The sequence below is a fragment of the Trifolium pratense genome, linkage group LG3, assembly GCF_020283565.1.
Source record: "Trifolium pratense cultivar HEN17-A07 linkage group LG3, ARS_RC_1.1, whole genome shotgun sequence".
NCBI lineage: Eukaryota > Viridiplantae > Streptophyta > Magnoliopsida > Fabales > Fabaceae > Trifolium > Trifolium pratense.
Window position 1 is genome coordinate 50,681,464 of NC_060061.1, and position 26,839 is coordinate 50,708,302.

General features: G+C 33.3%; 5 protein-coding genes across 5 annotated transcripts; 1 reads left to right on the forward strand and 4 right to left on the reverse strand.

Moving 5' to 3' along the window:
- Positions 1 to 1,893: 1,893 nt before the first annotated feature.
- On the reverse strand, positions 1,894 to 8,704 carry LOC123913799 (actin-related protein 7-like). The gene is made up of 7 exons (XM_045964659.1): positions 8,377 to 8,704; positions 8,054 to 8,284; positions 6,864 to 7,005; positions 4,401 to 4,645; positions 3,481 to 3,664; positions 2,745 to 2,812; positions 1,894 to 2,348 (listed from the first exon to the last, which is right to left on the reverse strand). Exons 1-7 carry the CDS (start codon positions 8,452 to 8,454, stop codon positions 2,196 to 2,198), a joined length of 1,101 nt encoding a protein of 366 aa, XP_045820615.1. The 5' UTR covers positions 8,455 to 8,704; the 3' UTR covers positions 1,894 to 2,195.
- Positions 8,705 to 10,760: 2,056 nt separating this feature from the next.
- LOC123913801 (F-box protein SKIP23-like) lies at positions 10,761 to 13,521 on the reverse strand. The gene is made up of 2 exons (XM_045964661.1): positions 11,409 to 13,521; positions 10,761 to 11,023 (listed from the first exon to the last, which is right to left on the reverse strand). Exons 1-2 carry the CDS (start codon positions 12,487 to 12,489, stop codon positions 10,950 to 10,952), a joined length of 1,155 nt encoding a protein of 384 aa, XP_045820617.1. The 5' UTR covers positions 12,490 to 13,521; the 3' UTR covers positions 10,761 to 10,949.
- An 83-nt stretch (positions 13,522 to 13,604) lies between these two features.
- LOC123913802 (photosystem II 5 kDa protein, chloroplastic-like) lies at positions 13,605 to 14,113 on the forward strand. Its single transcript, XM_045964662.1, has one exon. The coding sequence runs from the start codon at positions 13,690 to 13,692 to the stop codon at positions 14,005 to 14,007; it is 318 nt and encodes a 105-aa protein (XP_045820618.1). The 5' UTR covers positions 13,605 to 13,689; the 3' UTR covers positions 14,008 to 14,113.
- Positions 14,114 to 15,009: 896 nt separating this feature from the next.
- On the reverse strand, positions 15,010 to 15,507 carry LOC123913803 (photosystem II 5 kDa protein, chloroplastic-like). The gene has a single exon (XM_045964663.1). It carries the CDS (start codon positions 15,434 to 15,436, stop codon positions 15,119 to 15,121), a length of 318 nt encoding a protein of 105 aa, XP_045820619.1. The 5' UTR covers positions 15,437 to 15,507; the 3' UTR covers positions 15,010 to 15,118.
- A 338-nt stretch (positions 15,508 to 15,845) lies between these two features.
- Positions 15,846 to 23,472, reverse strand: LOC123913800 (tRNA-dihydrouridine(20/20a) synthase-like). The gene is made up of 13 exons (XM_045964660.1): positions 23,335 to 23,472; positions 23,110 to 23,222; positions 22,886 to 23,012; positions 22,508 to 22,635; positions 22,349 to 22,418; positions 22,145 to 22,247; positions 21,258 to 21,375; positions 21,100 to 21,181; positions 19,563 to 19,624; positions 18,029 to 18,101; positions 17,808 to 17,888; positions 17,193 to 17,273; positions 15,846 to 16,301 (listed from the first exon to the last, which is right to left on the reverse strand). Exons 2-13 carry the CDS (start codon positions 23,142 to 23,144, stop codon positions 16,143 to 16,145), a joined length of 1,119 nt encoding a protein of 372 aa, XP_045820616.1. The 5' UTR covers positions 23,145 to 23,222; positions 23,335 to 23,472; the 3' UTR covers positions 15,846 to 16,142.
- Positions 23,473 to 26,839: the final 3,367 nt, after the last annotated feature.

Sequence of the window (26,839 nt, forward strand, 5' to 3'; positions counted from 1 at the left end):
CTTGATTTTCTTTTTTTTTAATGAAACTCTCGCATTAGTAGAGTGACTGAGCTCAAGTGATTAAAAAGTTTCCCGTTAAGGAATAATTGTTCAGGAAAACTTGAGTTATTAATAGAAGCAACAATTATTGATCAGAATTTTATCTTAATCGACATTCATTAGTCACATTTAATATTTTAATTAATCTTAGAATAGTAAAAAAAAGCAGGGTTTCCCTCTTTTCTCTCTTCCCTGCTCTCTTTCCTTTCCACTACAGTCAATCAACCATATACTAGAAATTGTCAACAAACCATAATCTTCAAGTTCATCTCCATACATTTCATGTGCACACAACAGAGCGAAAATACCTTACAAAAATGGAGACATTCTGGGATTTCTCTTGAGCTTGGGAAATGGGGGTGGAAAAGCCAAGCTAGCGCAAATTTTGGTTGGGTCTTGTTATCCCCTGAGATTTTCATTTGGGTTTAGCGTTGGGCGCGCATAGATACACACACATAGGGAGAGAAGGGTGGAAATCTAAGATCGAACACATGCATCATTCATCATTAAACTTCCTCACAAGCCACAACCAATCACTAGCTATAACAATGAAGGCAGTTGTGTCGGTACTTTGGTGGCTTCTTAGTTGGTATATAGGATGCAAATTTAAAATGGAGCTTAATGTGAAGGGGTGAATTTCATAATCTGAAGGGCTTAATTGTTGAAGTTTTCATTCAATGTGTTAAAAGTGTACTTTTCTGGGTTTTTCTTTTTCTTTTCTCTCCAAATGTTTGAGTATTTTGTTTCCTTCATGGTTTGCAACGATATTGTGAAGGAGGATACTTGGTGATAACTGGTGAGGTTGGGTTGGGAAAATTAGTGGTTTTGAGACTGTCATAATCTCACAAACACATGACAAGGAAAAAGATTTGATGGCAGAGGTATAACACTGCAGGGAAGAGAGAATGAAGGAAACCTAACTTTTTTTAAAAACTAAATAAGGATGCATAAAAAACAAGGGTTTGGAGTCGACAACTTTTGTTATACCCTATTTGATTTAAAAATTAGTCATGGGACTAGACTAAATATGTAATAAGTGACTCGACAAAAATAAGAATTTTCGTCCCACTCTGAACCGCATGACAACTTTTCATTTATAGAACTATAAAAAATACCAAAATATCTATTTTATTTTCGAATATAAAAAATATTATCGCTATATTTCTCTTCGGTACAGTTTTGTCATGACATGTACTATTATGTTCAGTCCAATATTTACTGTTTTACCAATCAAACACACCTAAAAAGTATAAAATAATGATTAAGATGCCACACTAAATCACTAGTCCGTGTAGGCATGTCAAAAATAGAAATATAAAGAAGTATAAAATAATGATTTTGCAAAGACGAAATGAAAAGAAAAAAAAAAACAAAATTGATCTGGAAGATTTGTATTCAAAGAATACTTTTCGACACCTTACCAAAAAAGAGAATACTTTTCGACAATATGAACTAAACATATTTTAAAACATTGGTTTAATACCATTCTCATTTAAAATGAAAATAATAACATTAAAAACGTATATTTACAATCTGTTAGTATATAATAGTTTTAAAAAAAATAAAAACTTCATTCCATTTCATGTCTAAGTTCTATTCATATAAGATATATATATAAACATAGGAAGAAAGCAGATTTACAAGTCCAGTACACTGGCATATAGACACCACCTCATTGTATATTTTTATGCGGTTTTGAAATTCTGTAACTATTTTTTTAAGGCAAATTCTGTAACCTCATGTTAGTAGCTTTTAAAATATCATCTGATTAAATAATGTTTCAACCAAGCACAATAAATTACAAACAAAAAGTGCATGTCAGCAGTAAAATAGTAAAAACTGTGCAAGTAGATGTCGGAGGACCAAACTTAATCTCTTGCAGGCTCTACTCATTACAAGATAACTTAGGTACCTTACATGTTTTTATGATACTTTTCAAACCCTAACTTTACTGAAATCATCTAGATTTGGTGTCTAAACACTGGTACACGGAAATATAATCGGAGTTTAATTAATGGAGATCCACTATATAATTTTTAAAATCATACAAATACCTGGACATCTAGCAAGACTAGCATTTAGAATCTGAAGTCAAATGAAGGCCTACCACATGTTCTAACACATGTGTAAAGGAACCGGCAGTTTCAGGATATCCTTCAGAAGCATTTCCGGTGAACAATGGAAGGCCCGTTTTCATCATAGTCTGCCTTAGTTACATGCTGATTTTGAGGAAAAACTACTTTGGCAAGTATGGCACCTCCCACCCATGCAGAATATGTAGTTAAATTTTCCGGCATATATTCTGGAGGCTGCAATCAACCAGAGATTGATTATCCACCAGAAAAAACATAATTAGAAGATGAAAAATGATAAAGATCATGCACAGAGAAGTATAGGACAATAATGAATAATTACAATTTTACAAAGACTATAAATGCCTAATAATATGCCTATGAGACATGTTGCATGATTTACTTTACAGGACTACAAGTCACTTTAGATAAACTTCTTCATAAGCATTTATGAAAAAAATTAAAATTAAAATATTGCAATAATTTCTAATTTGTTGAACAATGGCTTCTTGTATAAGGTGAAATTAACTTCTGCATCTTGACTTTTTCGTATGTGAAAAACCTTAAACTTATTTTAATTGAAATGTTCTCACAGTCACAGGGTAGAAGCTAATTGAAACTAGACCAAATTACCTTAACCAAGGTAGGTCGAACAGCAGATGAACTTAGCAAAGATTCCTTCTGAAATCTCTCTTCAAATCCTACAGAAAGAAAAAACATTAGCATGTAAGAATCTACAAGAAAAACAACAGCATCATAAAGAAAGAGGTCAAATTGCTACAAGATGACCCTCATCTTATCATGAACATAATGAGTCAAATGATGAACAAGACAATAGGGATTAACTTTCTAGCCAGGAAAGCCTAAATACTATACGAAACTATATGTGAATAAATCACTGACAGAAGAATAGTAAATTCTGTCTATCTGAGATATGAGTAGTATCACTCGGCAAGCAGGGCATCTCAGTTATACACAAACTAGAAGACACATTCAATTTGCTTCGAAGTCTAAACATGACCAGACAGATCACCACAACATTCCACATTCAAATACAGATTGACTTTGTATGTAAGTGGTCCTAAAAATTAATAGTGAATAAAACAACTGAAATGCTGTATTTTCAGACTAAAATTAAATGTAACCTAATAATGGCCCAATATTCAGCTATATTGCACTGTAATTAACAAAGCATATGACCTATACTAAGCATAAATTTTTGTGATTCCATTTAGTAAAAATTAAATGCAGAGGTAAAATATGTTTATTATTCTTTAAATACAAAAAAAATAAAAATTAACAGAATAGAATTGAAGCTTTGATCAAACTTGTACTTGATTCACCAGAGCTAACAAAAATAATAGTTTACCAGTCATAGAAGAAGTGCCACCACAAACCACAGTATTTTCCAGAAGTTGCCGGTGATTATCAGATGTAACAGTTGAAATAGTACGGACAAGCTGCTCTACAATGCCATGAGCCTCTAAACCCAATAGACTTGGCTGGAATAAAGCTTCACCAACTGTATATCTTTCTCTTCCAATTGTTATCACCTGCACGAGAAAGTTGGTTAAAGGTCCATGGCCTTCCAGATCAACTCTATGATCATACCATTCAACTTCAACATACAGGACTGATAACTTACTAACATTGATCAAACAAAGAAAATTACATGTTTCAGGTCGGATTAATCAAATTTTTCCTCTGGAATGATATGGTGACAAATCTACTAGTGCCCATCAAATCATTACGAACTATGATATAACTATGCATCCATATTAATTACTTCCATATAAAGAAGAAACAGATTGACGAACCGATTTTCAGATCTAGGGGAACACAAACTAGATTGGCGAACTGAACATGCATAAGATTAGGAACATGTAAATGTGCAATTCCAATTGTTAGGAACCTAAGAATTAGATTAAAAGGAAAGAACACTATTATTAATAAATAGGAAAGAATACAAGAGGAATCTCTCCTCTAAGTGTTTTCCTTTCACAATAGAGTCCCTACTCTATTCACAACAAACTTTACAAATATTCAAGGATGATCTCTAATCTATCAATGTATTCCCCCCTTTATACAAAAAATTTCTAACTAAACAAATAACTAACTAATTTTCCTAACTAATATCAAAACTAAGCATGAACGGGAAACCATTGGGTGAGAGATTTACTCCTATTCTTTCTGATTTTCTTAATTCAATTGTTCTTTCTATTCCATTCAATGCTCGGGTTCCTAACAATATTAAGTCGTAACTATTAATAGAAGAATAAAAAAGCAGACCTGTCCATCAGGAAGGGTATGTGTCTCCACAGGACAAGAATTTCCGGTCTTCTGATATGCTAAGTCGTCTTCAGCACAACACGAGTATTGCTGTTTTATTTTCTCAACATCCGACATGCTGATATTCACTAGCGGATTGGATTTGCCAAGTTCTTGAGCCAGGAAATTAGTTAGATCAGTACCTCCAAACTCAAATCTTCTTGAGGCAATGTGGTTAACAGCACCCTCAATTACTGGAGCAATATCTAGTTACAAAATCAAAAATAAGAAAGTCATTATTTTGAAAAGGCCAAAAAATATATCCAAAAACTATTAAACGTACAAAGGGGTATGGTGAATAACAAAAGTATAAAGAATAGATAGAGCAAACGATAAAGTTACATAGAACAACCAATAATATCAAGAGTAAAGTCAAACTGAAAGAAAAACACAAGTCATCTATATAATTTGCATTACAACTTCATTAGAATGGCTATCTTGAACAGTTGAACCACGATATAAAGCAAGCACATCAGAACTGTTTGCCTTCCAAGTTACCACCATGTGAAAGATAATTTCAAATCATAGACAATACCTTTGATAATAGTATTCTAACTGTTACTTAGTTTGATACGATAGAAACTACCCGAAAAAATGCAATTAAAATATGAACCTTAAATGAATTTGCTTTTCCTTTCTGTATAACTTTGTGACCATAACTTTCTTGTCTACTTAACAATCTCCAACTGCATTTTACAATCAAAAGTTACTAATTTACACGGCTGAAAGTTAAATTCATAGTAAACTAAACTCTCTCATCTTTGCAGGGAATAAAAAGTGGGAAAGAAACTTGTCATAAGACCTGTTGATACTATTTGACTTGCTTATATATTAGAATGGGAATCAGAATACCCACATTCTGTACATAGATATTATAATTACAGGTATTGATCATTAGAGTATTAAAGGTGTAGAAGTAGAACAGCACATATTCTAGCATTTACTAAAGAAGTATCTTAATGGAAAAAATTGAGATGATGGATTGTGTTAGGTTCCTTGGTTGCCACCTTTCCTCCTATGATCCACATGAAGGATTTTATCCTTTGGTAAAGGATTGTCCTGGGATCTAACAGGTTGTGAGTCAAAAAATACTCCTATGGACCTGAACATTAAGTGCATGCCAAAGCAGGGAGATTCATATTCAGAACCAGTAAGATATTGAAGAATGGTTTAAAAGTAGAATAATCTCACCATAACCAAACCAAATACAAACTGTGTGGTAGTTTCTCAACTCTTATTTTGAGATCCATTGGGATATAGTAATTTGAATTTTAAAATGTATTATATGACCTCCAAGAATAGGGTTGATTAATGAAAATAGAGGCTATACATTACAGATATTGTTGCTTGGGCAAATGCAAATTGGGAAGGATCTCTTAATAATAAAAAGTCAATTTTTGGATAATGTATTCTGGTTGGAGGGGGGGGGATCTCATTTTATGGAGAGAAAAAAAAAAGTTCAGTCGCAAAATAAGGTGTGGAAGTGGGCTAGCAAGTGATGGCTCTTTCTAAACTTGAACAGTTCAAATAAAATAAAAACTATAAAATGTGAACTTTCCAAACTATATCAGACTTGAATGCAAGAGCTAACCGAACATGTAGCGATTGAATGCCATTTCATCGAAGAAAATGTCATACAAGGAATTTTTGTTTTTTTTTAAAGGGAGGAAATTATTATTTACTACCTTGTTAATTCCAAATATAAACTAGTAAACATCTTAAGTTTCTTTGGGTTCCAAGTTAATAATAAATATGTAACAAGCTTCATGCATACATTTATGCACCAGCTTTCGGTGAAGTGTTGATATTCTTTGATTTGTTTGATGTTTTATGTCATAACATTAGAATACGAAACCAAATGTGTACTTCCTGAAGACAGATATGTGAATCTCTAAATTGAGGAATTTGAAACTATATGTAGTCTATGTCTAGTCTATGAATATAAATCCACGGAGGCTGAGAGGATTTCTTTCAAGTAAACTATTTAATTCAATTACATTAACCAATACAGATCCCAAGCATGAAGCATTTGATTCTTTTCACATTGTTATGAAGATAATGGAAAAACGGATAAACAAACAAATAAATAATTAAAAAAAGGGGTCATGCTAACGAGTGCCCTAAGGGAGTCAAAAATAGTTGTTTTACATTGGAAACAACGATTTTTGAACTTCTAAAGGTTGAATTTACCACTTTCCAATAGAACAATTCTATGACTATATTTGTTTCCTTTACCAATGCCCTAAGGGCACTCTTTAGCATTTGACTTGAAAAAAAATGGGGTATACAATATGCAATTGCACGCATTGGGCCAATTTTATGGCCTTTGACATATAGAAAGCACATCAAATAAACCATCAGTTAAATGCAAAACTTATTCATAAATTCTAACAAATCTTGAAATCCCTATTCAAATATAGATACCTATTTTTCCATGACCAATATCAACCGTGCATCCAGAGATCCTTCCCACGGCATAGAGCGACAGCACTGCCTGTTCCGATGCATAAAACCCTGATATGTTGAATGTTTCAAACATTAGTTGCACTAGCTGTTCTTTGTTAGCCTGGAAAACAATAACAAATACATCTGTTAAAAGAAAAATCTGTATAATAATACATCAAAAAAAAAATATTTCCACCCCCTATTTCATTGTCAAGAAAATACTGCAGGAGTATATAAAAACAAACAACTCAGTGCCTGGTTGGATAAATCATAAACAGGAAATATAAAGATTCCCAAGAAGAAAAAGTTCACATAAATGATGTCAATTTTATCTAGGATCATCATATAATAAAATCAGTTAACCTAGGAGACAAATGTTATAATGCACAAGCTAACAAACACAACCCCATGATACATTAAAACCCGGTTTGGATAAAAGGTATAAATAATTACTGATTTGAATAAAGTTTGTTCATTTTAGTCAGAAATTATCATAATTATAAAAAATAAATAACTATACACCAACTATGTAAACAGATTTAACATGGACACATGCAATAACATTTCACAATCCGATCACAATATAGATAAATAGTAAGTAACAAGATGTTGATGTAATCAGATACGTGTGTAATATTATCATGTTACAAGATGGTGAAACGCGATCAACAGCGTCTGTTTACAGTTTGAGCCTATAAAAACAGTAACCACGATGACTTATTTTCACAGCCTTAAATTGGTAGCATTTGACATTAAAGGCTAAATAAGCTCATCAAATCAAAGCAGAAAAAAAACAGTTTGCAAGTTCGCATTGTAGTAAACAACAGATTTAAAGGCTATACACGTCCTAGTTTACACTAACATCAATTAAAATCATCTCACTGGATGTCAACTGGTTTAGGGGGGATGGGTAGCTCAACTCGTTTGAACTAAGGGTTAAAGGTATTAAGGTATAAAAGGACCCGGATTCAAGTCCTGGTGAAGGAGAAAATACTAACATTAACAACTAATTACTAGCTTTGGTCGTTTCAATAAAAATTACACTACATTTATCTCCATTAAACTCACAAACAAAATACAAACAAGCTGAACAATAACATAAGATAATAAAAATTGAGCCTTTCAAAAACATTAAATAAAAATAGATAAAAACTCCTGAAATCAAATACCTTTGGGGTACAAAGTGGATCTGTAAACAATATTTGTCCTTCATTACCAATTTCCCATCCAAGACCAGAATACAAAACATAATTCAACAAATCCTCCATAGCATCCCAATCTCTAACATAACCTCGAACCACCGGTTCAACAGCAACATCATCCACCACCAACTGACCATTACCATTATCATCTGCTGATCCCTTATCATCAGCCATTCGTTTCATCTGACTAGGAATTATCTAAACCCACACACATACACAAACATAAAAAATTAGAGACACGCATTGCTGTTTTCGAGAAATGAGAAATGAGAATCGTAAGGATTTATTACCATGGCGGGAGTTTGATCGGGAATTGCAAAACCAGCTTTGAGGAGGCTGGAACCGGCGTCGATTACTGCGGCTTCCATGGCTGTGTAGCGGAGGAACTAAAACCCTAACCCTAGTTTCTGAAAGGGGATCGAGTGTGAAGTGGCACTTGTGAGGAGCTGCAACTCGAGGAAATGAAGAAGAAGAAGATTGCAGTTAAATTATTTAGCGGGATTCGATTTGAATTGTGATGTTTTCGTGGTTCGTTTTTGTGTATTTCCCTTTTGTTTTCTAAAGGTAGATGTGAATTTAGTCAAAAAAAAAAAAGGTAGATGTGAATTTTGCTCCAATATTTCATTTTTTTATTAAAACATATTATTTTAAAAATAGTAGTAAAATACTAAAATTTATTCAAAACATAAATAAAAATAGTAAAATAGTCACACCCAAAAAAATTAATGTACCTAAAAATATCTTCGCATTAACTTCTAGGTCACATGGTAAAATATTGCGGGAATATTTATTATGTTGAGGTGAAATTTTAATCTAGTAAATATTTGTTTTCTTATGATACGATAAGGATTTTTTGTAGTTTCATCAGAAATCCTAAGTTCGAATATAATCTAAGAATGCAACGGTGTTTTTGTCACCTTTTATGATTCTACCCAATTCAAAAGATTAATTTCTACAATTCCGTCTCCTCCACATAATTATGTGACATGACATACTATGTTAATGCAAAAACGTGTATTATCGGATAAATAAATTGAGTTATTGAGTTATTTCTCCTGCTCTTGATCCAACGGTGGATAAATAAATTGATTAAAAGAAACAATTTTAGAGAGAGAGAACATGAATGGATGGTTGAGACGATTGCAGCAGAGATAGTCAGAGATAATTGGCTAAAGAGGATCCAGATCCATATGATTGCTTCACGTGAATAATTTTTAGGTTACATTAATACCATATGGCCAACTTTTTATATTTTGATTTGTCGTCTACCAGTTGACAAGCTAAACATCAAGTAAGTGGCTTGACGAGGATAACTAAGCTGACGCGCCGAAGTTGGCTGCTTACACAACAGGGTGGTGCCTACCGCAGTGCAGGCAGCTAATTGAAATATATATGAGATTATGAGAATGAATTCAGTTAACATGCCAAAGCAAATTAGAAATACTGAAAGATCAACAATCCATTTGCAGTAAATTCAATGTTTGTAAGAAACATAGAGAATGTAACTATTTTAAAAACTTATGTTTTTAGTTAGCAAATTTAACCATTAAATCATGACTCTGAATCAAAGCTTGTTTCAAACATAAGGATATTGAAGAGAATTTAGTTTGGATTAGAACCATAGTTTAGGATAACTGGATAAAAATATAAAATCAGCCATAAATATCAATTTAGTTTGGATATTGAATATAATGTAGAGTAAATTACTTTCAAATGTTAGAATTCAATATACTAAATGAAGTTCTTCTGTGCACTTTGAAACTGCAATATTCCACTATTCATATTCCTTGTATATATCTCTTTATAAATAAAAACACCATACCACAAATAAATAAACACAAAAATCATCTTTAACACAAGAAAGTTCCACATTGGTTTTTCTATTACACAACCAAGATATATAACCTAGGATGACGGTTGACAATGCAAGTTTAGTTCATAACTATTGAATAAGTCGGACAGTTTTAAGTCTCTTTTTTCTGACTCGGGTTCGAGGGTCTGGCCGCCTTGGCTATTGGCTTTATGGTGCGAGCACTATTTAGTGCCACCGATGGGGTGCTCTCCATCGGGAGCAGCGTGATTCCTCACGGGGCTGCCGCTGGAGGAATTCTTTCTGTCCGCTGGTCAGGGGATGCTACGAAGGTATGTTGTCTAAGAAGGTATGTTGTCTTGCCTCTAAACAACTAAACAGATTTGAACCTGTAAATTAAAACCCTAACCACCAAAGAAGATCAACCTCAAGTAAAATCAGTTGAGATATAAGTGTATCCGATCAATTAAGAGTTAATACTCAACTGATCTACAGCGCCATAATAATCCAAGTGGTCATGATCAAATCAAAATAGCATAACTTCTACCGCTAAACACATAGGTGCAGCAAAAGTAACAGTAAAAAAAAAGATAATATAACTCATCAACATTGTTACAACTAGTTTAGAATGTGTATCTATTCGGTATATACTCTCTCTCATTTACTGTAAATTCCAATTCTATCAGAAATTTGAAACCATGATAGTAGTAAGCAAACTAGAAATTCTTAACATTTTCACCGTCAAGGTTGTCAGAATCAAGATTTTGCATAAGATTGGGAGAGGGGAGCAAAATCGTAACTAAGATTGGAAGATTCTACCCAATTAAATTTGTAGAATCGAGAGGGGGTAGCAAGGTCATAAGATTTTACCAAAACGAAAATAATAATATATACTATAGTGCATAAGTTTCACATCTTAAGCATAAAAAAAGCCAAGTCCACAAAATAAGATATTTAAAGCCTAGAGTAGAGACTACATAATATGACGAACACGCCAGATCATCTCTTATAATATCAACGCTTTCATCTTTCATTAATCTCTTCATTTCATCTTCAATCATCATCATCATCATCATCATCATCATCATTAAATTGATATGTAGGTGTAGTAACAACATTATATATACCTAAGGGTGGCAAAAATAATTGAACATAGGGTGTCATATAACGTATATATCACATCACATGGTTATTATGCTAACTTCATTTACCTTTTCATATATTTCTAGAACTATGCTTATAAATTTCTTCATTTAACTATATTATATAATATAAGCTTCCTCATTTAACAGTAATTTGATAACCATGATTCTAGCTGTATATGAAAAGGTTAAATTAAAGAGCTTCCAAAAGAAAATTGAATTTCAAATACCAATTAATTTCAACTTATCCAAGACGGCATTAGTTAGAAAAACTAAGTAAATATTCAAGATCCTTTCAATATTCATACTAGTATTTCCATAAGTACAAGTTGCAAATTAAGTTTATCCAATCTAATGCAAGAGAACATACCCGAGTTATGCAGCTCGAGGATCCACTTTGGAGGCGGCCAAAATAACTTAATGTACTCGGGATAATCAGACAAACATGAAACCTGACCTTGATCCAAGTGAAAAATACGCATTTCAGATTGTATATTTTTAAGACTCTGGGAGATATAATTCATACAAAAGATGATACAGTTTCCCTTTGCAACATGCAAATCTGAAGCTGAAGCAGAGAATGAACCCTCTTGCTGCACAAACAGAACCCTGTCACCTAAAGTGGTCAACTTGACCCACTTCTTCTCCTTCTCATCAAGCCTGTATACATCAAACTTTACATCCTTATCAGCAACACTAGTATAAACTTCATGACCATCCACTAACAACAAATCACATTCACTCTCCACCAAGAATTTCACATCGCCACCAGACACCGGGTTGGCCAGCAAGAGGACACTAAAATTCTCTCCAATCATCAAAGTGCGACCGTTTTTGTCTGCAACACAAGTTCGCCCTTTAAAAATGCAGATGTCTCCCCCATATAACATGGGCGGCACGGTGGGGATAGTAGTCCAAGAATTGTCCTCGCATCGAAAGATGTTCAGTATATTATCCATGTCGTATGTCAGGACAACAAGAGGTTGTCCAACCTCACAAGTTGCAGCAACGACCTTATGATAATGGTCGTGGATATAGAACTGGTGTCCAAGATGGATGACAGGAATTTGGTTGAAGTCGATGATGGGTTGATGGAAAGGACATAGGAGGAAAAGGTCGAAGGGGTGCCACATTTGTGGTTTGCCGGATACATCTGGACCAATTCTGATCAACCAGGGGCGGTGATGGGTTGATGTTAGGGTTTCCGGTGGTTTGATGAGAAAGATGTTTTGTTTTGACCAGCTACGAAGAAAATTGATTTTGTCGGAGTGGAGGAATTGAGGAAGCTTGGAGGGTACGTGATTGTGGTGGCAATTTTGGACGGAAGCTCGCCTCCACGAAGAACAGACAGAACGAAAGCGAAGAAGGTATAGTTCACTGTTGTTGAGTTTCAAAATTGGTTTCAAAATACAGAGTATTAGCACATCACCATCTCCACCTTCAACCCACATTCCTCACCCATCATCACTGTTCTTTCTCAATCTTCAACAAACCAAAAAAGAAAAAAGAAAAAATTCAAACCCAGAAAAAACAAAAATTGAATTTTTAGGTTTTTTTATCTCTTTAGTATATTTTTTTTTTTTGTCAAGTCTCTTTAGTATATTTAACTAAGAACATAACTGTTTTCTCACCAGGTTTAGAAATGTTGCAAGAAGATTCTACTAACTTCAACACCAAAATAAAAGGCAGGAGGAGGTTTGTGATTATCGTATCTACAAGGACTTGGTAATTGTTTTACTGTTCAAATTTCAGTGATTATCGTATCTATAGGGACTTGGTAATTGGTTGAAATGTTGTTTTCAAGTAACAATTTCAAATTGTGGCGGGATTAGATGTCGTTAAATATTCATCTAGTGCATTCTCTTAATCGATTATATACTTTCACTATTTCAATTATATCTGCACATGTCGCTCATCATACGTTTTTGTGTACCGAAAATGGCTAGAGATTCTTTCTACCTATTAACTTCCGATGAGTTAATAAATATAATGTCATTAAGATACAATAGTATACATGACCGTAAACCTAGCCCTATGTCCAACAACTAGAACCCACATATGAATTTATTTCATATCTTTAGCTAAAAAGTTTATGTCTAACACTTTTTAAATTAAAATATCAATTTCGGAGTTTAACAATGGAAATTAAACCTACTCTTCCATGGCAGATTGGTCTCAACTTTCAAAGGAACTTGTGCTCAATTAATATCCGAAAAGCTCGACACTGAAATCTACCTCATTCGCTTTCGTTCAGTCTATTCTGAGTGGCGATGTTCCATTCCAAACTAATCAACCAAACTGAATGATCCATCATACAGAACAACAGATGAGAATGCTTAATTTGTAAATCCATTAGTTATCTGTCTTATTATGCTAATGACTTCAAATATGTAATCCATTCTATTCTATGTAGAAAGTTTAAGTAAAAAAAATTAGAGGATTACTATTTAATCCTTTTTTGTTTGGCCAAATTAATATGGTATTTTCTGTTCAGAAGAATGTTGAGTGGCTTATATTACTCTATATCAGATAAGCCTGGCCCTACCTCCATATATATTTATATATTCATTCTTCCATCCAAGTCCAACCACTTGCACATCATAGAAGATAACATAGAGAGACTAGTTCACATTTACAATCACATACTAAAAATGGCATCAATCACCATGACAGCTTCAATCCTTGGTTGTCCGGCCGTAAGCAACCGCTCAACCGTCGCAACACCGAGGAGACTTGTTGTCAAAGCTATCCGAGCAGTCGAAGGAGAAAAGATGGTGAGGTATGAAAATGACAAAGAGGGTAACAATGGAAGAAGAAACTTGATGTTTGCTGCAGCAGCAGCGGCTGTTTGCTCTGTTGCTGGTGTTGCAATGGCAGATGATGAACCAAAAAGAGGTACTCCAGAAGCCAAGAAAAAGTATGCACCTGTTTGTGTCACTATGCCAACAGCTAGAATCTGTCGCAATTGAGTGTCTTGGTTTATTTTTCTTGATTGGTAATGTACAATAAGGTTGTTCGTTACTGTACTATTATACTAGTTGTTCATATCATCATAATAAAGTTTATCTTATCTTATCTCTTTGGTGTGTCACTAGTTTATATTACTCAACTAAGGGCTTAGTTAATTAAATCTCATTCATAAAAAATATTTATTAACTTTTTAGATTTTGTCACTATTTATTTGATTTTCCTTACTTAATTAGACCAAGTTATTATAAAAAAAATATAAAGACTAACTTGTTCTGAAAGTTGATGCAGTTCCAAAGACTAACTTGTTAGAAACATCTAACTTAAATGACGAGAAGGTATATTTGGCCAAAAAATCAATTCGAGAATGAAAACCAAACCTAGTTGAAAATCGAACGATCAAAAAGTGCATTTTGAGTCATTTTCTCTTTACCAAATTGAGCTGCACAAAGAGCATAATTCGACCAAGGAATTTCAAATCGAATCACTAAGAAACCTCCAGTTTATAGTACTATTTAATTTACTTCTAAACCACCAATTAGTATAGGATGTTACATTAAACAAGACAACTTTGAAGAGAACAATTCGACCCATAAATATTTTTTATTAGTGGTTTAAACATAGAGGTTTTGAGACATTTCAACCGTGTCAATTAAATTCCTATCTGCTCATTGTCATATAAGTTGTTACGAAGTCTCACATCGATTAAGACATATATCCGAATATATATTTATAAGTGAGGATAATCCTTCATTATAGCATGCACTTGTTACAACGGGGGTGCATGTGACATTGGGGCTTACCTTTGTTCTCAACAGATCAAAATATTAAATATATCACATACTTTTATTGAAAGGAAAAAAAAATGATACGTTAAATCTGTATAAGTTGCTCCATTTTATCTTTCTAGACAAATCTTGTTCTTACCCTAAAAAAGCATGGTTAAACATGATAATTAATTAATTCCTTGGTTGAGCATTAAACTGGTGACACCACCAAAGAGATAAGGCAAAGTTTATGCTTTTATGAACAACTAGCATAGTAGTACAATAACGATTAAAATGAAATATAAACACAACAGCTCCATTGTACATTACAAATCATCAAAGCCACTCAATAGCGACAGATCCTAGCTGTTGGGTTTGTGACACAAACAGGGCCATACTTTTTCTTGGCTTCAGGGGTACCTCTTCTTGGTTCATCATCTGCCATTGCAACACCAGCAGCAGAGCAAAGAGCGGCAGCTGCTGCAGCAAACATCAAGTCCCTTCTTCCATTGCTACCCTCTTTGTCATTGTCAGAGCTGACAATCTTTTCCCCTTCAACTGCACGGACAGCGTTGACAACAAATCTCCTCTGTGTTGCGACGGTTGAGCGTTTGGTTACAGCTGGGCAGCCAAGGATTGAAGATGTCATGGTGATTGATGCCATTTTGAATCAGTGTCTCTGTGTTATCTTCTATTGTGTGCAAGTAGTTGTTGAATGGAAGAATGAATATATGGTTTGTAAATCATACAAAAAAAGGACCTTTTGTTTTAGGACCATGCAATATCTTATCTCATAAACGAAATGGCTAATAAGGTATTGCCACGTTGAATAGTTGATAATATTGGAACTTGGAGATATTAGGGGGCATGTGAGATGCTCATTAAGAAATGTGAATTTGAAGGATTAGGAAAACTATCTAATTGGTATGTTTTGACAGTAAAAATTGTGTACAATGTCAGTAAAAAATTTGTATTAGGGGAAAACGACAGTAAAAATATGACCTACATCATATCATATCTATCTTAAAAGTTGCCTTAAAAGTCATACAAAAGATTACTTGTGATTTGTTGATCGTGCAAAACAATTTTACACTGACAATGCATTAAAATTAATCTGCCACGAAAATTAAGAATATACTTGTTGTAACATTTTTGTTTCCTTTTAATGGGGTGGGGTCAGGCTTATCTGATATGGAGTAAAATAAGCCACCCACCACTCTTAAAAGATAACACAATACTACTTTGGTTAAAACCAACGGTAAAAGCAGAAGCCAAAAAGAATAGTAATCCCCTAATATTTTTACTTAACTTTCTACATAGTAAAAGATTACATTTTTAAAGTCATTTGCATATAACAGATACCTAATGGATTATACAGCATCTTCATCTCTTGTTCTGTATGGTGGAGGCATTAAACTGCCAATGTTAGCAAAAATATCTTCACGGCCAAGTGGTGCTTTCGCAAACGACGAATCCAAGACCGAATCTGGAATTGCTACAAGAGTTTCTTCAAGAAATGATTTTATTGTCTGCATGGTTCAAGAATTTTGTTAAGTGTTTGAAGAAACTAATGCAGTTACTTGAGTATAAAATGACGGTTAAGTCATCAACAAAGGAGAAATATGTACATATTATGCCAAAGGATAGCTACAAACTGGTCAAATGGTATCTGCAAAGCCATAAAATTGACCTAACAAACCCCGTAACATTTTAATAATCCCCTTGTCCCCTTGTATATAAAAGAGAAAGAAAGTAACAATAACAGTACGCACACATCCCTAATTCCCATTAATACCGACGACAAGGTTCTGACTAATCTGAATATTATGGATTGATAAATCACAGTTTATAGGGTTTTTAATACATAGAACATTAAACAAATTAGCTCATGAGACAAAAGAAGAAAAAATAAAGCATGAAAAATATTCTATCCTAAAATAGTGTCATTTACAACTCATTTCAACCAAATTAGCTCACAAATGATGAGTAATGGCAAGGCATTCAACTTCAGGGCAACATCCAAACACAACAATTTATTTCTTGCACTTCCAAGGTAATACGAAGTGAAATTTCACCTTGAGGATAGAGGACAAGGTGAAACCTACTGACAAACTATTTCCTTATTAGCTGTCTTAATTGGTTCATCAATGTGCTATTAACAGTTGAGTGCTGACTAATTAATTCCCAACTTGTAAGCACTAACTCTGTTAATTACATAATTAACAAATGCCAAGCCACCTTATTATCCATGAATGGAAATTAGGGAAAATTACACAAAATTAAGAAGACTAGTAAGATTATCTTGATGATTTAAGTATGTCTATCTGGCTGTTTGACAAATTCAACTGATCACATTTGATGCAAGTGAAATACCATACATCATAGTACTTAAATAATTAGGTGTTTCATAGTAAGTATACCGTGCAAGTGTGGAAAGCGGAATCTGCTTTGCGCTTCCAAAGTCCATTCCCAGGCTCACCATGGAAAAAACCAAGTAAAGGCTGCAGCAAAATAAACAAGGGTCATGTGATTAACAGAAGATTAATATCACTGATATATGTAGGGAGAAGGAAAAAAGTGAAAAAACTTTCCAGTGCATGTTCAAAGTTTTAACCCAAAATATAAAACAGAAAACCTTATTTAGTTGATGCTTTGAACATAAAACAGGAAAGTTTATTTAGTCGATGCTTTGAACCACAATACCAAAACAAAATACTCGAGTTTGTTAAATTAACGAGGACATCAAATGTATAATTAAAGTGACATCAAATGTATATTTGAAACAATATAGGTTTATTATGTCTTTACTTTTTACAGCTTAGCTGCCTATTAGAAATGATGTAATAGGGTAATTATGGGCAGCTTGTGTTTCGTATTATTATGCATAATATCGTCCAATGTATAATTCAAGCACATGGATTCACTCATGTTTTTCATTTTGCAATATGTCAAGACTAAGGAAGACCTTTCATTGAATAGAAGAAATAGTATGAAGTTTGCAAATCAAATAACGAGTTCTATTTGTCTGTTCACACCTTCACAATGTCTCGCACAGTCGGTCGAAGTCCATATTGTAGCAACACAGAGTCTCCATATACTTGATATTTCTCAATGACCTTGATTAAACAAATAATAATAATAATAATAATAATAATCAAAACAAAATAAATATTAGCAAATTCTAAGGAATGGCAAAAATGAAATAAGGAATTTGAGCAACTTAGTACATTCAAATTCAAATAGTATGTAACTGAACCTGACGACGTGTAAGACCAATGCTTGGTACACCATAAATTGCAGAATCAACATTTCCCAAAAGATGCCAAGGGCTGTTGAAATTATAAAAATGGTTACTTGAGCTATCAAGTATCAGTTTATATAAACAACATAAAAAATGTTCAATCAACCGTGAAAACATTGAGATAGACCGAATCATTTATGGACTTCAACCTAACAATTTATGGTTTAAGAAATTAGGACCATTGGTTCTTCACATGGTAACATAACCACAACAGCTAACTAGCCAATAGTTGTATCCTTATCGGTCCTTATTTCTGAATTTCGGCATAAAATATGTTACGCCTGTACTTTGTCTAATTGTTTAATCCAAAGGACCTTCACATTAAAAGACAGGATAGATACATGGATCTCCACCTTACAGCTTGTTCCTTTAGCTATCATTCAATCTAGACCACTGATCTAAAAACTGTGAATATCCAATGGTTTTATGTTTATGTCGATAGATCTTTGAGATGGCGCATGTCATACATTCCCATGTTTGATATTTGAAAAACTTCTGTTATCAAAAGTTGTTTATCAATGATAGACTCCTTATCCAGACCGTGAGAGGATGGATTGAACTTTGTAACAAACTAGCCACACAGCAGTTAGTTAGAATGGGAATATGTTAGACTTATAAATAGTGGGAAAGAAGAGAGAAGGGTAGGCAATTTGTTGGGTAAAGATTTGGAGCCATTCGGCTTGGGAGGTTGCAGACCCTTTAGGGTCTGTTTCAAAAAATGAGTGAAGTGTGATTGAATTGTTATATGGTCATATTATCATCGTATTCTTTCAATTTGTTAAAATCTCAAATATATATTAAAATACAGACTTTGCATCCAAACCTCCCTTCCCAAACAGACCCTTAAGTTCATGTTTCTTTTCTTCTAGTTTTTTAGCTTAATTTAAAATTGTACGGAGTTGTACTCTATATTTTGTATCAATCAAATAGATAAATTTCAAAGTAAAAATAAAGGAAAATTCCATAAAATATTTTAGGTGGTAATTGACTTCCAATTCTTGTCCAACTTTCAATTTAAAATATAAATTCCAGCCATTTCAAAAAATATATATATAAATTCTGACATGAAGTAATTCCTATCCAAAAATGGGAGACAATTTAATTCTGAGAAACTGGAAATGATATAGAGGAAAAGAGCAGAAAACTCTCATCTATAGAGGATCTCACCTAGCCCTAGCTTTAAGCTCAAAGAAAAGGCAGAAGAAAATCACCCCATTTTCATCAGACTTGACTTTTTCATCAGACTCTCCTTCTCTCTCTCCTCTAGCCCCTTTCCACCCCATTTTTCTTAAGTAAATCACATTCAGTTCTCCAGTCTTAGCTCTACACTGACCTTTGTTTTAGGCTTTAGCTAATTGTGAGTATTAAATCCCATCACATTCTACAATTTTTTTATGTAATCACGTGATCATTTATGAGTCAAAGGGAAAACTTGTTCCTCTAGTATTGAAATGCAGATTCTTATTGTTTGAAAGCATTTAACACTTACTTATGATAAGCAGCACGTCCAACCATAACACCATGAGCACCAGTCTTTAGAGCTGCATTGATCTACAATCAAAATCTACGTGTAAGGATATCACAGAGGAGGCATCAGATCAATGTGTATCTTTTATAATAACAACAAATACAATAATTCCTATACATTCGCTAAACTCATGACTACACCAAACCATGTCCGAAGTCACAAAGAAAGGGAAGAATTGATTTAATACTGAACAACACAAACAACAGATGTATCAGTAAAATTTTAGAACCCATTCACTGGAATTTTGAGTGCAAAAAAGTGCAGTCCAATCTCATGAAGAAGCGAAATGATATCTTGAACATTATAGATATCATGACATAGAATCAAAGACGTTATGATCAAATGTCTAAACTTCTATTATTGTTTCTTCCGTTCTCCGAATAAAAGTTAAATTTTAACATATGGTGTGTGGACCTGTCTAAGTCCACATTTTCAGTGTGAAGTGATCTTGCTTAGAAGGGCATGTTAGAGAGATACAACCATTCATGTTTCTTCACCTAAAACACTAGTAAGATCCAAGACATGGAACTTAATTTAAACAAGACAATGGATGTTATTGAGAAAGCTTGAGCCAAAACAACATTATTAATTATGCATTCACCATATTCAGTAAATATATAAGAGCCTCAATTAATCAGCATTCCAATACTTCGACTGTGAATAAACATCTAGAACCATGTGAGGTCTTGATTAGAATCTAAACCAAGGATTTACCAAATCAGTTTATTGATTTCCAAAAACTCCCAGGAGTATATCAGTTATGGAGTTGCTCCTCATTCCAAGAAATGGAGAAAGTTTCCAGCTTTATTGTTGCCTGAACCAAAAATATACTGATCCATCAACTAGGACTATATTTGGCAAATTCCCAGTAAAAATGTGGAAAATCTACTCAATCTCATTCAAGCACTCCCAATCAAAAGATTATTAATTTCCCAATCAAATGAAAAAGGGGAAAAACAGAAGAAAAAAAATCCAAGCCCCTAGTTGCCAAAGCAACGCATAAATAAAACTCCTCATCTCTAGATATCTACATCCGGAGACAGACCAAAATGAAAAAAGAGAATTCCATATGAAGATGTATGATAAACCTATATAGCCCATTTTAAAAAATCAACAAAGTTTGAATATGCAGCAGCTCAGTGACAAAACAAAATGACTGTAAAAACACTGAATTGGTTTTATTGCACATATAAGTAGGTAATATACCAATAAAGCATGAACACCCCATTTTGTGATGTGTCTTCATGTATGACTCACCTCTTTCTTTGTGTGTGTGTGTGTGTGCGCGTGTGTGTATTACAATTCGTAGAATTTGGTATATCCCCATGCTGGAGTCCATGTCTACTATACACTTCCTATACATTTGTACTTAAAATATACAGTAACATATTTTGTGTGATCATAAAATCATAGTGAAAAATTTTGGTCGCCAAATATCTCTCTATAATGAATACCAAGTCCCCAATTACACAGAATAATCAGTGTGACTGCAACTCACCTCATCAATACCAGTAATGCCACCATTGATTGTAAATGTTAAGTCAGGAAAGTCGCGCAAGAGGCCATAAAAATATTCGTATCTGCGGTAAGGAATGTGTTATCTCCAATCCTAAATATAAATAATATAAATAAAAATCAAATTTTATCGGGACATACTTCAGTGGAGGAATACTCCGATTTTCAGCAGGACTGAGGCCATTCAGCAGTGCCTTTCTGGAGTGAATAATGAAATGCCGAGCAGGTGATTGAGAAGAAACCTTGTAAATGAAATCACCTGACAGACAAACAATAAGAGTTCCACATAAAGATCAACGTGAATTCTCAACAACCAAAGGCACAAATATTTTAAAGAAGTTGTGCTCTTGGGTTTCTAAATTATATTAAGAACAATAAGATTTACGAAAGTTGTTTCATAAAAAGTGCCCATCTTATTATGCCCAATCCCAAATTCTAAGGAGTATCAAACCAGCATCTAAAGTTTGAGAGCCATTTGCTACAAAATACAGTTATATATTGCTTTTCAAAAGGTTTATAAAACGAAAAAAAATGGGCAATGGAAGGTCGTGGTCAGTGGCCTATAGTCGGTAATCCAGATATCCTTGGAAATATAACACACATAACAAAATTAGATCAGATATTCTTTCAAGTTTTGCCTAAAAAACAGAGGTCTTAATGAGAGTTGAATCTTGAGATGAGGCTCCAAGACTTATTTTTATCCATATGGAGGACTGGACAACAATTAAGAATAAACCAAGGAGAGAAAGCGCTATAGTATCGATAGAAATCACACTCCCCAGGTGCCACCTTCATTATGTTATACTGCAACCCGTTTTGAGTGAATATTTTCAATATTCCCCCATCATGCCCGCCTAGCATTCATTGGTCAAGTAACTTATAAGCCCTAGTTAAGGATTGTAGTATGCCTTGACCTTGGAATGGAGCAACCTTCCTCCCTTAGTTAAGAAGTACCGAATACAAAAAATCCTAACTCTACATCCTTCTAACATTGATAGACAAAAAATGTTGTTAAGAAAAGGCCTTACATAGTTCATTGTATGAATCATGATCATCCACACCGATTCGACATTTGACACTGACAGGTACATTTGTATTGGCAGCAATTACTGAAACAGCCTCAGCAACGAACTTTCCTTGTATAAATTAGAGTACTATTAATACACAATGATGAAGAAAACAAATCTCCAATTTCTTCTCATGTAATATTTAACTACACGTAGTTTTCTAACCTTTGGTTCAAGCATAAGGCGTGCACCAAAGCATCCACGTCCTGCTACTTTAGGACTAGGGCACCCACAACTGTTATATGTTGAAAAATAAATAAATGGATCTGTCAGCGATCAATATAACAATGGCATCTCAATACTTAACGTAAGAAACAAACTAACTTGAGGTTTATCTCATCATAGCCGTAAGCATCAGCCAGTTCAGTTGCTTTCGCCAAATTCTCTAAATTACTGCCTCCAATTTGAAGCACAATAGGATGTTGGTCTGGAGAAAATGCTAAGAATCTGTCCTGAGCATAAGTAACAAAAAAAAAAATCAATGATTTTTCACAAACCATTCATCCCAAAATGATGCTTTTATATACAGTTTTCGCTCTAAATCTTCTTTTTCACATGTTATGCTACTATTGATTAATTGAAACTTGCAAACAATAAATTGCAATCGCAAACCTCGTTATTCACACATTTCCTTCCTAGCTTTTTTTTTCCTATTTCTTATTTTACAGCTTAGTAAAAGCAGAATTATGATTATAAACTTACCAGATTACCCTTTTGATAAACAATTGTTTCAGCAGCAAGCATCTCAGTATAAAGCCAAGCATGTTTCGACATGAGGCGTGCAAGAGTTCTATAATGATTGTCTGTCCAATCCATCATTGGAGCCACACTGAAATCCAATCAACAACAAAAAAAATGTCAAATCATAACATCATGCCTATAGATAACACAAGCATAAAGTATGAAAAAAAAGAAAGCGTAGATACCTAAACCAAGGAGGAAAATAGTCATTTTCAACCATTGCAGCTACACTGTGTGTTTCTTCAAGTAACCCTAACCTTGAAAAATTCCTCTAAAGATGTATCTAACTACCACAAATCTGCAACAAAAAAAGGTATTAGAAAATGATATAGTAAGAAATGAATCATATCATTAATTGAAGAGAAATTAGATTAAGGAGAGTGAGTGAGAAAGTGGCGGAAGGAACTTACCGTTGTTGACAGAATCCGGCGGCAAATTGGTAAGTTTTTGTGTTTTCTTCTCTGTTGTTTTCTCTAGTTTGCCAGTTTCCTCTCGAACCAAATGTGACCTGCTTCTAAGTTCTATTTACTTTACAGTTACACCCCCAATTTTCTGATTATATCCCTCAAACCCAATACATTTAACAATAATACTAAAAATACCCCTATCCTCTTTTTTTTTTTTTTTTTTTTTACTAAAAAAATAACGATATTCATTCGTTTCAATAATCAATAGAGTACATCTGATACAAATATAAATTCAACATCAAACTCACATCATTTAAGTTAATAGCATACAACGGCAAAATGCCTACAAATAATATGATAAAATTAAAGTCACCAGAATGTCCATGCTTTCGGAACTGCAACGTTGATACACAAATTATTGATTGAATCTGCAATTGATTGAAGATGATCTGCAAATGTTTGATTTCCCGTTCTCGTATTTAATTTTAAAATCTAATTTTGGGTTTGTTTAGATTAGCTATTCAGATAAAATTTATAAGGTTGTTTGAGATAATTTATCAAAACATAACTTATACAAAAATAATTTAATTTTTATTAACAATTTGATAAGTGTTTGTGCTATAATAATTTTTTTATTATTTTGATGTAATTTTTTATTTTTACACATACTATAAATTGAAAATAAGTTGTTTATACTAACAAGACATTTGTATCACTTTTTTTTTTTACAATATCATTTGTATCATTTAATAATATCTACCGCTGCACTAATAAAATTAGTGACTACTGACTACCAAAAAAAAATTAGTGACTACCAAAATTCCTAATTTGTTCTAACAAATTTTAAGCAAGTCCTAAATCTTTTACTCTTATGTGTCAAAGTCAAATCACTTATAATTGTTTAATTTTATTTAATTTTATTATTTTATTATTGGTTGTGAATAAAGAAAACAATTAATGTGTTACAACTTTCAACACCTAAAATATTGGAGTGTGAATCTTTTCTCTCTATTTTTTTTTATTTTTTTCTACACCTGACTATTTGTTTCCTCTTCTTTTTTACAACTTTCTATTCTTCTATTTCTTCTGCTATATAATCATTCTGTCTCTTACAACTTTCTTTAAATTGTGTTTCACTTAAGTGTTTCTAGTTTCTACCCAAACCATTAAGGAAAGTTTTTTGTGTATTTTTATTTGTCATTCACATTTTCTACCCAAATCATTCATAAAATGGATTTTTTTTTTATTCTTATTTGATTTCTCATATTGATCACTTGTTACTTATAATAATACATAATCATGTCAACTATTGATTTTATCAAAGTTAACAACGAATCTAAGGAAACATGGAAGCTTCATATATTGTTGATATATGGACTGTTGTCAACACTGCTAGGGGAACTGAGCATATTGAGATGATTGTGATGGATTCAAATGTAACTACTTAATTTTTTCATCTGCACTACTGTATTCTCTGTCTAAATGTTCATCAACAATATTGTTTTCCTTTTTAAAATGTTACATTTGAATCAATAACCTTTAAAGAAGGAAACCATTTGTTATTGCACTAATAGTTTCCTTCTTTAAAGGTTATTGATTCAAATGTAACATTTTAAAAAGGAAAACAATATTGCAGATGAACATTTAAACACAGAATATAGTAGTGCAGATGAAAAATTAAAGTGATTAACTTTGAATCCATCTCAACCATCTCAATATGCTCAGTCCCCCTAACAGTGTTGACAACGGTTCATATATCAACAATATGCATATGAAGCTTTCATGTTTCCTTAAATTCATTGATATCTTTGACAAAATCAATAGCTGACATGATTTTGTATTATTATGAGTGACAAATGGTCAATATGATAAATCAAATAAGAATAAAAAAAAAAACCATTTTCATAATGGTTTGGGTAGAAACTGTGTGTGAATGACAAATAAGAATACACAAAAAAAAAAATCCTTAATGGCTTGGGTAGAAACAGTTAAGTGAAGCAAAAATGAAAGAAAGTTGGAAGAGACAAAATGATTATACAACTGAAGAAATAGAAGAATAGAAAGTTGTAAAAAAAGAAGAGGAAACAAATAGTCACTGTGCAGAAAAGAAAAGAAAAAATAGAGAGAAAAGATCCACACTCCAATATTTTAGGTGTTGGAATTTTAACACATTAATTGTTTTCTTTTTGCTTCATTCATAACCAATAATAAAATAAAACAAAATTATAAGCGATTTGACACATAAGGGTAAGAGATTCAGGGGAATTAGGCACATAACAATTTTTTTTCACCCAATTCAGGGGGCCAACACTAACATCACTGCTGAAAATGATGGAAGTGGACGGTGTGAAGGGATGGACAATGATTCCGAGGATGCATCGCAACAACCACAGGTAATGTTATTATTATTTTTTATTAATCTTCCGGTGGCAAGTAAGGCACAGAACAAATTTAACATATTTTTATATAATATAATTAATTTTTTTGCTTATATTTTTTGTGGATTTGGCATTCTTTTGTTTGCAATTTCACTAGGCACATAACAGTTTTTTTTTACCCAATTCAGGGGCGCGACACTGACAGTGCTGGAAATAATGTGAATGATGGCAAAGGGATGGACAATGATTCTGAGGATGCCATTGCTGGAAATGGAGATGAAGAGATGTGCGACACTGACACTGCTGGAAATAATGTGAATGATGGCAAAGGGATGGACAATGATTCTGAGGATGCCATTGCTGGAAATGGAGAGGATGAAGAGAGGTCTTCACGGCCACCTGCATCGCAAAAACCACAGGTAATGTTATTATTATTTTTTATTAAATTTAGGGAGCCGGTAGGGGAACTAGGCACATAACAGTTTTTTTTTTACCCAAATTCAGGGGGGCGAAACTGACACTGCTGGAAATAATGTGAATGATGGCAATGGACCTACGCTCAGAAACAGAGAAGCCATTAGAAGGCCTAAAAGGTATATATCACCAACTCCTATAAAAAAACAGTGGCGAAAAAAGTAAGGTAGAGTATTAGCTATATGTTAGTTGAGCAATTTTAACTCAGATATTTTAGTCAAGTTCTTTCATCTGTCAGATCCATGTATGGATATTTTTCTGTCATTTTGTCATTTTTTTGGTGTAATGATGATATGTTTGGTTTGTTGATTTATCTTCTGAGATGTTGTTTTAGGGTAAAACTTATGTACAATACCTTAGGTGCTGGTCTTACTGTTTGCCAATCATAGGTGAACACATGGATTAAAACCCAATACTCAACGCTAATTATAAAAAAATAGGATAAAAACATTCACGTCTCTGTTAACATAATTTTTTACGTTAACTACGCTCTCAATCAGTGCTATCTCAACGCTTCATTTTTTGCCATGGCTAAGGCCAAGAAATCATGATGGCCGAGAAATCAAGATTATTTAGAGCATGATCCCAATTATTCCAATTTCAGGGGATCAAGGCTCCATACTGAGTTAGAGAGGGGGATCAGTCCTAATGTGCCA